Raw genomic sequence first — 13,379 nt, 5'->3', positions numbered from 1 at the left:
CTTTTCAGGGTTAAACTCCATCTGCCACTTCTCAGCCCAACTCTGCATCCTATCTATGTCTCTTTGCAGCCGACAACAACCCTCCTTACTATCCACAACTCCACCAATCTTCGTATCGTCGGCAAATTTACTGACCCACCCTTCAACTCCCTCATCCAAGTCATTAATTAAAATCACAAACAGCAGAGGACCCAGAACTGATCCCTGCGGTACGCCACTGGTAACTGGGATCCAGGCTGAATATTTGCCATCCACCACCACTCTCTGACTTCTATCGGTTAGCCAGTTCGTTATCCAACTGGCCAAATTTCCCACTATCCCATGCCTCCTTACTTTCTGCAGAAGCCTACCATGGGGAACCTTATCAAATGCCTTACTAAAATCCATGTACACTACATCCACTGCTTTACCTTCATCCACATGCTTGGTCACCTCCTCAAAGAATTCAATAAGGCAAGACCTACCCCTCACAAATCCGTGCTGACTATCCCTAATCAAACAGTGTCTTTCCAGATGCTCAGAAATCCTATCCTTCAGTACCCTTTCCATTATTTTGCCTACCACCGAAGTAAGACTAACTGGCCTGTAATTCCCAGGGTTATCCCTAGTCCCTTTTTTGAACAGGGGCATGACATTCGCCACTCTCCAATCCCCTGGTTGACAGTGAGGACGAAAAGATCATTGCCAACGGCTCTGCAATTTCATCTCTTGCTTCCCATAGAATCCTTGGATATATCCAGTCAGGCCTGGGGGACTTGTCTATCCTCAAGTTTTTCAAAATGCCCAACACATCTTCCTTCCTAACAAGTATTTCCTCGAGCTTACCAATCTGTTTCACACTGTCCTCTCCAACAATATCGCCCCTCTCATTTGTAAATACAGAAGAAAAGTACTCGTTCAAGACCTCTCTTATCTCTTCAGACTCAATACACAATCTCCCGCTACTGTCCTTGATCGGACCTACCCTCGCTCTAGTCATTCTCATATTTCTCACATATGTGTAAAAGGCCTTGAGGTTTTCCTTGATCCTACCCACCAAAGATTGTTCATGCCCTCTCTTAGCTCTCCTAATCCCTTTCTTCAGTTCCCTCCTGGCTATCTTGTATCCCTCCAATGCCCTGTCTGAACCTTGTTTCCTCAGCCTTACATAAGTCTCCTTTTTCCTCTTAACAAGACATTCAACCTCTCTTGTCAACCATGGTTCCCTCACTCGACCATCTCTTCCCTGCCTGACAGGGACATACATATCAAGGACACGTAGTACCTGTTCCTTGAACAAGTTCCACATTTCACTTGTGTCCTTCCCTGCCAGCCGATGTTCCCAACTTATGCACTTCAATTCTTGTCTGACAACATCGTATTTACCCTTCCCCCAATTGTAAACCTTGCCCTGTTGCACGCACCTATCCCTCTCCATTACTAAAGTGAAAGTCACACAATTGTGGTCACTATCTCCAAAATGCTCCCCCACTAACAAATCTATCAATTGCCCTGGTTCATTACCAAGTACTAAATCCAATATTGCCCCTCCTCTGGTCGGACAATCTACATACTGTGTTAGAAAAGCTTCCTGGACACACTGCACAAACACCACCCCATCCAAGCTATTTGATCTAAAGAGTTTCAACTCAATATTTGGGAAGTTAAAGTCACCCATGACTACAACCCCTCCCACTGACCACATGTCCATTCTCCCGCCGGTCCCACAGCTGACGGCGCCGGCCCATCCCGGGCGGACACCCTTTCCTTCCTCCCAAGAGACCACCTCGGAGGACAGCTCCGAGAATGCAACATTATAGTCGCAGCACAGCTGTCATCCCCACCATCCATCAGCGCTGATACACACACCTCGGTGGGATATGTTAGCGGTTAGGCTTCTGGGGCACAATCTGGTGAGCACCATACTGCTGATGATACACATCAGGTGGAGGAAGGAACCCCGGTTGATGAGGTTCTACAGGACATGTCCTGCTCTCGGATGGGCATGGCCGAGGTGCTGCGGAGGTTGTCCCAGTTGCAGGTAGGCATTGCTGAGGCACTGCAGAGCACGTCCCAGTCACTGAGGAGCATCGCTGAGGGCGGCGACACGATGGTGCAGACCATGGGGAACCACCAGGGCTGGCAGAGCCATATTGTACAGGGACAACCGGGGTTCGAACCAGCTGCCCTCCGTCCCAAGGTGAAGCCCCAGGGCCCGATGCGCACTGAGCGGGAGGAGAGGGTGCTGACCATCCTATGGAGTGGCGGCGGTGCCCACCAGCTCCGCCGTGTTCCACCCCTCCAATGAGGCTGCGTCTCACAGTCAGCACATTTAACAGGACAGCACGGCTGTACTTGTGCCATCGACAAGTGCACCGAGGCACTCCAGCCTCAGAGCCCCAGAGGACGCCCGCCAGGGGCATTGAAGACCATGGGACGTGGGTCACTGTCTGTGTGGAGTCTGCACATTCTCCCCGTGTGTGCGTGGGTTTCCTCCGGGTGCTCCAGTTTCCTCCCACAGTCCAAAGATGTGCAGGTTAGGTGGATTGGCCATGATAAATTGCCCTTAGTGTCCAAAATTGCCCTTAGTGTTGGGTGGAGTTACTGGATTATGGGGATAGGGTGGAGGTGTTGACCTTGGGTGGGGTGCTCTTTCCAAGAGCCGGTGCAGACTCAATGGGCCGAATGGCCTCCTTCTGCACTGCAAATTCTATGATAATCTATGAGATGTGTCTCATCCCCTGAGTGTTCTGATGTTGGCAACTGTGTGTGTGGTATTGTCTCCCGCAGTGTTCAAGCATAGTGTCCATGCATCAAGGTGTGATTGGGGTGCTTGGCAATGACGCCCACATGCTACATCGCCTGCCAACCACCCACGAGAATCCATTTGGGATATGTGAAGTGCTCACTTAACCACAATTGACAATTCCCTATTAGCAATAGCCTTCAACACATGTCCAGAGGCCTAGGCAGTCAGGGGGGTTATGGGCAGTCGTTGGGGCAGACGGGCAGGGACAAGGGATGTCCCCGGAATGGTAAACAATCCAGGAGTTTGGCATGGTGACCGGTATGGTTTGCGGGCCACGTTTCCATACCTCGACAACGTCACCATCTGCGGCCACGACCAGCAGGACCACGATGCCAACCTCTGCAAATTTCTCCATACCGCCAATCTCCTTAACCTGACCTATAATAAGTAGAAATGTGCATTCAGAACCGATCGTCTAGCCACCCTCGGCTACGTAGTGCACGATGGAGTCAGAGGCCCCGATCCCGAACGCATGCACCCACTCAGGGAGTTTCTCCTCCCACACTGCTCCAAGGCCTTGAAATGTTGTCTGGGGTTTTTTGCATATTACGCCCAGTGGGTCCCCAATTATGCAGACAAGGCCCGCCCACTAATCCAATCCATGGTTTTCCCCCTGTCGGCAGAGGCCCGCCAGGCCTTCAGTCGCAGAAAGGCGGACATCGCAAATGCCACGATGCATGCAATCGATTAATCCCTTCCCTTCCAAGTCGAGAGCGACGGGGCCGACGTAGCTCGGGTGGCCACCCTCAACCAAGCCGGCAGGCCCATGGCCTTCTTCTCATGCACACTCCATGCCTCAGAAATCCGTCATGCCTCTGTTGAAAAGGAGGCCCAGGCCATAGAAGCTGTGCGGCATTATAGGCATTGCCTGGCCGGCAGGAGATTCACGGTCTTCACTGACCAACGTTCGGTAGCTTTCATGTTCGATAATACAAAGCGGAGCAAGATAAAGAACGATAAGATCTTACGGTGGAGGATCAAGCTCTCCACCTACAACTACGAGATCTTATATCGTCCCGGGAAGCTAAACAAGCCTCCTGATGCTCTACCCCACGGCACATGTGCCAACGCACAAGTGGACCGACTCCAGACCCTCCACGAGGACCTCTGCCACCCGGGGGTCACTTGTTTCTTTCATTTCGTTAAGACCCGCAACCTGCCCTCCTCCATCGAGGAGGTCAGGACCGTCACCAGGAACTGCCAAATCTGCGCGGAGTGCAAGCCGCACTTCTACAGGCCAGAGAAAGCACACCTTGTGAAGGCTTCCCGCCCCTTTGAATGCCTCAGTATGGACTTCAAAGGGCCCCTCCCCTCCACCGACCGTACTTCCTGAACGTGATTGACGAGTACTCCCGGTTCCCGTTCGCCATCCCCTGTCCCGACATGACCGCGGCCACAGTCATAAAAGCCCTCCACAGTATCTTTACCCTGTTCGGTTTCCCCGCCTACATACACAGCGATAGGGGGTCCTCCTTCATGACAAACTGCGTCAATTCCTGCTCAGCAAGGCCATTGTCTCAAGCAGGATGATCAGTTATAACCCCTGGGGAAACGGGCAGGTGGAGAGGGGGAACGGAACGGTCTAGAAGACCGTCCTACTGGCCCTACGGTCCAGGAATCTCCCAGTCTCCCGCTGGCAAGAGGTCCTGCCCGATGCACTCCATTCCATTCGATCACTGCTGTGTACCACGACCAACGAAACACCTCATGAATGTCTCCTTGTCTTCCCTAGGAAATCCTCCTCCAGGACCTAGCTCCCAACCTGGCTGGCAGTTCCTGGACACAGTCTGCTCCGCAAACATATGCGGGCGCACAAGTCGGATCCGTTGGTCGGGAAGGTCCACCTCCTTCACACTAACCCTCAGTACGCCTATGTGGCATACCCCGATGGCTGACAGGATACGGTCTCCCTGTGGGACCTGCCGTCCGCTGGATCCCCACCCACACCCCCCCTCACCAACCCCACCCTCCCTCCCACCGGCGCACCCCATGGCTGCCCCCTTCCCAGGTGGATCGGTCCTTCCACTGGTCCCACCCAGGGTTGATGAAGGTACTGAAGAAGCCGGAGTCACACTCCCAGAGTCATGGATGCCTGAGCCGGCGCCTGCATCACCGCCGAAACTGCGACGATCACAGAGGACGACCAGTACCCCCGATCGACTAATTGCTTCATTATGAAATATACTTGTAAATGAATACCTGTAAATAGTTGCGTGACATGTAATAAGGCAAAACACTGTACCATCGACGGGTACCACCATAACCTCCACCACTGTATAACGCGAGACCACCACCCCCGCTGGACTCTTTTTTAACGGGGTGAATTTGGTAGTCGGAATTAGGAGTATTACGGACCTAGGTTGGACGTACCCAATACTGTAAGATCATTAGTGTTCGAGGTACCTGATACTGTAAGACCACTGGAGAAGCCTGCCTGCTGGTTCCGCCCAGTAAGACGGAGTATAACAGTCTGTGTCTCCTTAGCTGCTGCATTCTGTACCTGCGCTGCTGGAGGAAACATCTAGTCCAATAAAGCCTTCAATTGTCCTACAATCTCACTTCAAGAGTTATTGATCATGCATCACGACACCAGCGTGAGCACTTGCTGGGGAGGCCGCTGAATGACAGGATGCTGTTGGATAAGGAGTGGCTCTCGTTAATTGCATGGAAATTGGGCTTAAGTGGTGCAAATTGTTTTTTTGCCTTGCTACGGTGAGATCCTCATTTCGCCGACGGGAACGGGCCGGTTGCATCTCAAGCTGTTTGGCGCCCGGTGCGGTTCCCATTTTTGGCGTCTCCCGCTATTCACTGGCCTCGTTCGCTTGAGCGAGAGCGTAACGATGCCGGAAGATCGTGCCCTGAGAATTTCTTTTGGCACTGAGGAGCTGATCTCAGAGATCAGGTCGCCATTGTGAAAGGGTGCCCTGATCTCTCAGTGAGTGTGTGGGTCCCCCACACACTCCACCCATGGGAAATGTCAACCCCCACACACATGGGCATTACCCCATACTCCCCCAAATGAGGACACCCCGCTATGGGGACCTCGGGGGCCCCCCTCTTCAGACACCCCCACGTCCCAGTACAGGCTCTCCTTTCCAGGACCCCACCCGCCACACCCCCAACCTCCCAGAGGCCCCTCCTACCTGCTCTGCACCCCTCTCGGCCTTTATACTCCCCTCCACCCCCCTTTCATGGGCATGGCCCTGCCTTAGACCCTGACCTTTGGCAGTGCCTCCTGGGCACCCTTGCACTGGCACCCAGGAGGTGCTCCTGCTGGCTTGGTAGTGCCAGGATAGCAGTGCCAAATGACAGCTGGGCAGTGCCAAGGTGCTCGCATTCCAGGGGAAGGGCCAGGGAGCCACCTGCACTATCCCTGACCACACGGGCCTCCTAGGGCCCGTGAGACCTCTCAGGTGTTGTTTCATCTGGTGCACGTTTGTGTGGACCAGTACTAAATGGCGTCTGGCTGCAGCCTCCCTGGGGAGGCCGGTAAATCCCTAGAGGCCGGTGGATACCAGGTAAGCTCGCCTACGTGGGTGTAAAGCCTACTTACACTTGCGCTGTTTGGTCACGTCCCCTTTGGGCAGGATTCTTAATTTGATGCCTTGCGGGACTTGAGTATATCCCGTGAGGTGCAAAGGCTGCCGGGAAGTCTGAGGGAGTCTCTCCCGGGATCTACCGGCTATGTTGCGCAGCCGGTAGATCACGTCCAATCAAACATTACCAAGAAACAGCCTGGATCTACCTTTGGGCAGATTTCCTAATAACTTATTTTACACATCCGGGGCACAGGGGCCTTTGAATTTAAACAAGCGCATCGATCAGAGTGAGTTTTGGGAAAATGAAGAGAGTTGGGCAGTGTAATGGTTTCCAAGGAAACAACCCACCAAGGTATCCTTGTCCTTTAATATGTGTTTGACATGGTGCCTGACAAATGGTTGCTGCAAAATACTGGGCTTATTCTCGAAGAGCGCAGCAGGAGGACTGGGAAACCATGAACATATTGCAGGGTACATCGACCCCCTCCTCTAAACTCCTCCATCTGCCCAGAAACGTTCAGGTGATTATTTTAATATCTACACTCAGTTCATTGGTCTTCTGTGAATGATGTCTCCTGACAGCGTGTTTAAAGTTGAAATTTGGCAATAGCTGGAGGCATGCCCCGTCAGCCGAACACACTATACTAACATGTCTCTCTCTCATTCTGTATTCATGCCACATTTTGAACTGAGCTTTCACCAGTTCTGTTCACTTCTCTTGTCCCAGATTTGTTAACTGTGCCAGAAAGGAAGAGGAGCAGAACCTTGTAGCCTTCCAGCAGCAAGGAAAAATTTATTACAGGAGCTGCAAGCCTATTCCTCCTCGGTGTGAGCTGCTGGTCTGGTACGGTGATGAATATGCAAAGGAACTCGGCATCAAATGGATGACAATGTGGACGGCAAAACAAGAATCAAAATGTAAGGATACTGGGGCGTCATTCTCCGATGCCCCGCCGGTTCGGAGAATCGCCGGGGGCTGCCGTGAATCCCGCCCCCGCTGGTTGCCGAAGTCTCCGGCACTGGATATTCGGCGGGAGCGGGAATCGGGCCGCGCCGATTGGCGGGCCCCCCCGCTCGATTCTCCGGCCCGGATGGGCCGAAGTCCCGTTGATAAATTGCCTGTCCCGCCGGCGTGGATTAAACCACCTTTTGAACGGCGGGACAAGGCGGTGTGGGCGGGCTCCGGGGTCCTGGGGGGGGGCGCGATCTGGCCCGCGATTGGGGCCCACCGATCCGCGGGTGGGCCTGTGCTGTGGGGGCACTCTTTCCCTTCCGCCTCCGCCACGGTCTCCACCATGGCGGAGGCGGAAGAGACTCCCTCCACTGCGCATGCGTGGGAAACTGTCAGCGGCCGCTGACGCTCCCGCGCATGTGCCGCCCGGGGATGTAATTTCCGCGCCAGCTGGCGGGGCAACAAAGGCCGTTTCCGCCAGCTGGCGGGGTGGAAATTCCTCCGGCGCCGGCCTAGCCTCTCAATGTTGGGGCTCGGCCCCCAAAGATGCGGAGCATTCCGCACCTTTGGGGTGGCACGATGCCCGTCTGATTGGCGCCGTTTTGGGCGCCTGTCGGCGGACATCGCGCCGTTTCGGGAGAATTTCACCCCGACCAGGACTGGGAACTTTAGTGAAAGTTTTTTTGTGTCCTGTAAGAATATCAATGTGATAAAATGTCTCTTCTTGACGTGTTGATAAATTGAAGTCTGTTGGATTAATGTTGCAGCCGTACAGTAGATACAAAATAGATTGGAGGACAGGAAGCAGACAGTAATGCTGAATGGAATGGCTGTTCACCAAGCTTGAGCCAATTACACGTGTTTCACCCAGTGGACAGTGTTTAGACTCCTGACCGTTTTGATACAAATCAATGACCAGGACGTGGGTAAAGGGAGCATCATATCAATGTTTACAGCTGGCACAAAGCTTGAAAATAAAGTAAATAGTGAAGAGGAGGAAAAAAGTTCTCAGGAAGATGTAGATAGAGTGGTGCAATGGAAAGACACAGAGTAGATTAAATTTCAGGCAAAGAACTGTTGAGGAGGCGCAATAGAAATGAAATGGTACAATGTGCAAGGGGATGGAGGAACAGAGACCTGGGATGGAATTCTCCGGTCCACTGCATCCGTTGTCTGGTGCCGCATGCCCCCGCCACAGCGGGCTCCTGCTTCCCGCAGCTGGCCAATGGGGTTTCCCATTGTGGGCACCCCCATGCCGACGGGAAATCTGCAGGCGTGAGTGCGCTGCCGGCGAAACGGAGGATCCAGAATGGAATTAGAAATGGGAGACTTCACTTGTGTGTAAAGAGGCTAAAACCTTTCTCCTTAGTGTCTGAAGGTCAAGAAGAGATTTAATTGTGATATTCAAAGTTATTTGAGGTTGTGATCGAGTAATTCAGGAGAAACTGTATCTACAGATCAGCTGTTTGTTAATCAGAGGTTAAGATAATGAACTGAATGTGACTTTTGTGTTATGATAGGGTTAAGAAAGTAGTTGAAATCTTAAGATTCACCGTAATTTTATGTTTGGTTCATTGGGTTTCTGCATCTCTATCTGGATGTTAGGTGAAGCAGTGTCATTACCCGTTGTACTCCTGGATTGGGAAAAGAGCATTTTAGCAAGTGCTCCTTTCCTGATCCCAAAACAGTGAGTTGTTGCTATGTCAATTCTCAGTTGGAAGCAGAAGTCAGTCTGAAAGAGTTTGTATCCACAGTGGCGTAAATCGTCTGGTCCCGTTCACCACAGGAATTGTTACAGGATGGATGGATAATTTGAGGGACCAGGGAAAAGTCCGCTAACCTCATGTGGGAATTTCCTGTCCTGGGGCAGGAGGTTTTCAGGTTTAGAAAGAATTATCCTGTTAGAATCACATGGGATGTCCCAATTTTCATTAGATCCAATCTGTTGCCTTTAGGAGTGCAATCATTGTTGTTATTTAAGTGGTTAGAACTGCTCAGCTGATACACAGCAAGATCCCAACAACAGCGATAAGATAATTGATTTGACACGAGGAAAACATCCTGCACTTCTTTATATTGAGCCATGGGATTGATGTTGTCCACCTTAATGCACACGCAATGTGCAGTTTAGCACGCTTTGCGAGACTGGACCTCTGACAGTGCTGTACTCCTTCACTGGAGCATTGCATTGTCCTTCTGGATTACACACAAATATCTCTTGAGGGAGACATGAACCTACAAGCTCTGCCTTAGATGTGAGAATGCAAATCCCTGAACCCCTGTGGTGAATGTATTGCATTAATCATTCACCATGTATTTAACTGTATCACGCTGTTGCCCATGAGGACTCCACCTATGGACCATTGTAAAGTATTACCTGTGATGTATCATGTTGGTGCCTTTGTGGGCACTGCCTCTGGCTTCTCCCCTTGTGGGGAGGTATAAAGAGCAGTAGCCCTGTAGGCGGCTCTCAGTAGCAGAGCAGTCGCAGGCAGGCACTGTTCTAGTCGATTAAAGCCACAGTTTACTTCTATTCCTTGTTTTGTGTGAATTGATGGTGACATCAATTTAATCGACGACAACACCACAATGGAATCGGCCCTCAAACCTGACCGACTGGAATTCGACCCGCAAGCCGCGGAGGTAAAAGGGATTTTTGCGCACTGGCTCCGCTGTTTTGAGGCCTACCTCGCAGCCTCCTCCTCGCCTTCCGCCTCCAACGATCAGAAGCTGAGCCTCCTCCACGCCCGGGTGAGCCATCGAATCTCTGTTCAACTCGAGGAAGCTTCCACCTATGCAGACGCGCTCGCGATGTTGAGGCGCCGATAAGTAAGGCCAGTGAACGAGGTGCACGTGCGGCATCTCCTCACTACGCGTCGCCAACCACCCGGGGAATCGCTGGAGGAGTACCTATGCAACCTCAAAATCCTTGTGTGAAGTTGCAACTACCAGGCCGTTACGGCCACTCAACATTTGGACCTCGCAGTCCGGGACGCCTACGTGGCTGGAGTCAGATCCAACTACATGAGATAGAGCCTACTCGAGAAGGGTGCCCTAGACCTGGAAGACACGGTAAAGCTAGCCTACTCCCTAGAAGTAGTGTTCCAAAGCCTCAACGCGTTCCCGTATGATCATGCGACCCCCTCGTGGACCCCCGATGAAAGAGTACCCAGGCCTGTGCCGCACGGCTGACCCCCCAAAACGGGGGGGCTACCCTGCTATTTCTGCGGCCAGCATCAGCAACCCAGGCAGCGCTGCCCGGCCCGGAACTGCAGCGACTGCGGAAAAAAAGGACATTTTGCTAAGGTTTGCCTGGCCAGGTCCAGACCCTCAAAATCGCAAGCCCGACCCTCAGACTCACAGGCCCGCAGATCCCGCAGTGTAGAGCTTGCCTGCCGACTCCGCCCCCGGATACGTCATCAACCTTGTGCTGTCCGTGGGGGCAGCCATCTTCAAGCCCGCACAACGTGTGCGACTCACGGGTGCCGCCATCTTGGCCATCCTCGCCCACATGGCCCGCCACGTGCCACTCATGGGGGCCGCCATCATGGACGCCATCCTCCTCGCTGCCCGAAACGTGCGACCAACAGGGGCCACCATCTTGGCCGCCATCTGCAACGCCACCCGACACGTGCGACCGACTGGGGCCGCCACCTTGGGACCACCCCAGCACCTCCAACCACGCCAGCTACCCACAACTCAGCGCGGTCACCCTGGACCAGTCGCGACCTAAACACCTCCGGAGCTCCATGATGAGCGTCCGGGTCAATGGACACGGAAACCCCTTGTCTGTTCGACTCCGGGAGCACGGAGAGCTTTATTCACCCAGACATGGTAAGACGCTGCTCGCTCCCAATCTTCCCGGCACACCAAACCATCTCCCTCGCTTCTGGATCGCACGTGGTGCAGATCCGGGGGTGCACTACCGCAACCCTAGCAATACAGGGCGCCGAATACGCCGATTTTAAGCTATCTGTACTCCCTGACCTCTGCGCTCCTCTCCTGTTGGGACTGGATTTCCAGTGTAACCTCAAGAGCCTAACTCTGAAATTCGGCGGGCCCCTACCCCCACTCACCGTATGTTCACTTGTGATACTAAAGGTCGACCCTCACCCGCTCTTCGCTGACCTCACCGCCGACTGTAAGCCAGTCGCCACCAGAAACAGGCAGTATAGCATTCAGGACAGGATTTTATCAGGCCGAGGTCCAATGACTCTTGCGGGAGGGGATCATTGAGGCCAGCAGTAGCCCCTGGAAAGCGCAGGTGGTGGTCGTCAGGACCGGGGAAAAGAACCGGATGGCTGTAGACTACAGCCAAACCATAAACCGGTACACGCACCTTGATGCGAACCCCCCTTCCCTGGATCGCAGACATGGTTAACCAGATAGCGCACTACCAGGTGTTTTCCACGGTGGATCTGAAGTCTGCGTACCACCAGCTCCCGGGACTGCCACTACACGGCCTTTGAGGCAGACAGCCGACTGCCTCTTCCACTTCCTCCGGGTCCCCTTCGGCATCACAAACGGGTCTTTCAAAGAACCATGGACCGAATGGTGAACCAGTACGGGCTGCGGCCACGTTTCTGTACTGACAACGTCACCATCTGCGGCCATGATTAGCAGGACCACGATGCCAACCTCCAGAGATTTCTCCAGACCACCCAAACCCTTAACCTCACTTACAAGGAGAAATGCATTTTCCGCACAACCAGGCTAACCATCCTTGGCTACGTCGTGGAAAACGAAGTTCTCGGACCCGACCCTGACCGTATGCGCACCCTCCTGCATCAAGGCGGACATCACGAAAGCCGCAATGCGCGTGGTGGACGAGTCCGTCCCCTTCCAGGTGGAGAGCGACGCATCAGAGGTCACCCTCGCCGTTCCCTCAAACAGGCAGGCCAGTAGCATTGTTTTCACGCACCCTCACCGCCTCTGAAATTCGACACGCCTCGGTCGAAAAAGAAGCCCAACCCATCGTGGAAGCCGTGCGGCACTGGAGGCACTACCTCGCTGGTAGGAGGTTTACCCTCGTCACCGACCAACGATCGGTAGCCTTCATGTTCGATAATACGCAGCGGGCAAAATCCAGTACGACAAGATCTTGAGGTGGAGGATCGAACTCTCTGCCTATAATAACGATATAGTATATCACCCTGGGAAGCTCAACGAGCCCCCAGCTGCCCTGTCCCGAGGCACATGCGCCAGCGCGCAAGAGGACCGACTCCGGGCTATCCACGCTGACCTCTGCCACCCAGGGGTCACCCGGCTTCTCCACTAGATCAAGACCCGCAACCTGCCCTACTCCACTGAGGAGGTCAGAGCCATGATCAGGGACTACCCGATCTGCAAGCCGCACTTCTATCGTCCGGATAAGGCCCACATGGTAAAGGCATCCGGGCACTTTGAGCGCCTCAGTATCGATTTCAAAGGGCCCCTCCCCTCCACCAACCGCAACACATATTTCCTCAACGTCATTGATGAATTCTCCCGCTGCCTCTTTGCAATCCCCTGCCCCGACATGACCGCTGCCACCGTCATTAAAGCCCTACATAGTATCGTCACCCTGTTTGGTTTCCCCACGTATGTTCACAGTGACTGGGGCTCATCATTCATGAGCGACGAACTGCGGCAATACCTGCTCAGTAAGGGCATTGCCTCGAGCAGGACTACCAGTTATAACCCCCCGGGGAAAAGGGCAGGTGGAGAGGGAGAGCGCGACAGTCTGGAAGACCGTCCTCCTGGCCCTACGGTCTAGGAATCTCCCAGTTTCCCACTGGCAGGAGGTCCTCCCCGACGCGCTCCAGTCCATTCGGTCCCTCCTTTGCACGGCCACAAACAAGACTCCTCATGACCGCCTGTTTGTTTTCCCCAGGAAATCCACCTCTGGGGCCTCGCTTCTGCCCTGGCTGAAGACACCGGAGCCCGTCCTACTCCGCAAACACATCAGGAGCCATAAGTCCGACCCCCTGGTTGAGAGGGTCCAGCTCCTACACACCAACCCCAGTGCGCATACATAGAACACCCCTCCGGGACCTAGCACCCGCAGGCTCCACTACCACCGCCAACCCAACTTACCTCACCCAACCTACGCTGACCAGCG

General features: G+C 53.7%; 1 protein-coding gene across 1 annotated transcript in view; it reads left to right on the top strand.

Annotated features, from left to right (window-relative positions):
* Positions 1-13,379, top strand: part of LOC140387074 (uncharacterized) — a 230,434-nt gene that overhangs the window by 41,565 nt on the left and 175,490 nt on the right. The window contains 1 exon segment of the mRNA XM_072470085.1: positions 7,055-7,245. Coding sequence (XP_072326186.1) covers positions 7,055-7,245 — 191 coding nt within the window.

The sequence above is a fragment of the Scyliorhinus torazame genome, chromosome 12 (assembly GCF_047496885.1).
Source record: "Scyliorhinus torazame isolate Kashiwa2021f chromosome 12, sScyTor2.1, whole genome shotgun sequence".
NCBI lineage: Eukaryota > Metazoa > Chordata > Chondrichthyes > Carcharhiniformes > Scyliorhinidae > Scyliorhinus > Scyliorhinus torazame.
This window is presented reverse-complemented; position numbering and strand designations above follow the sequence as displayed.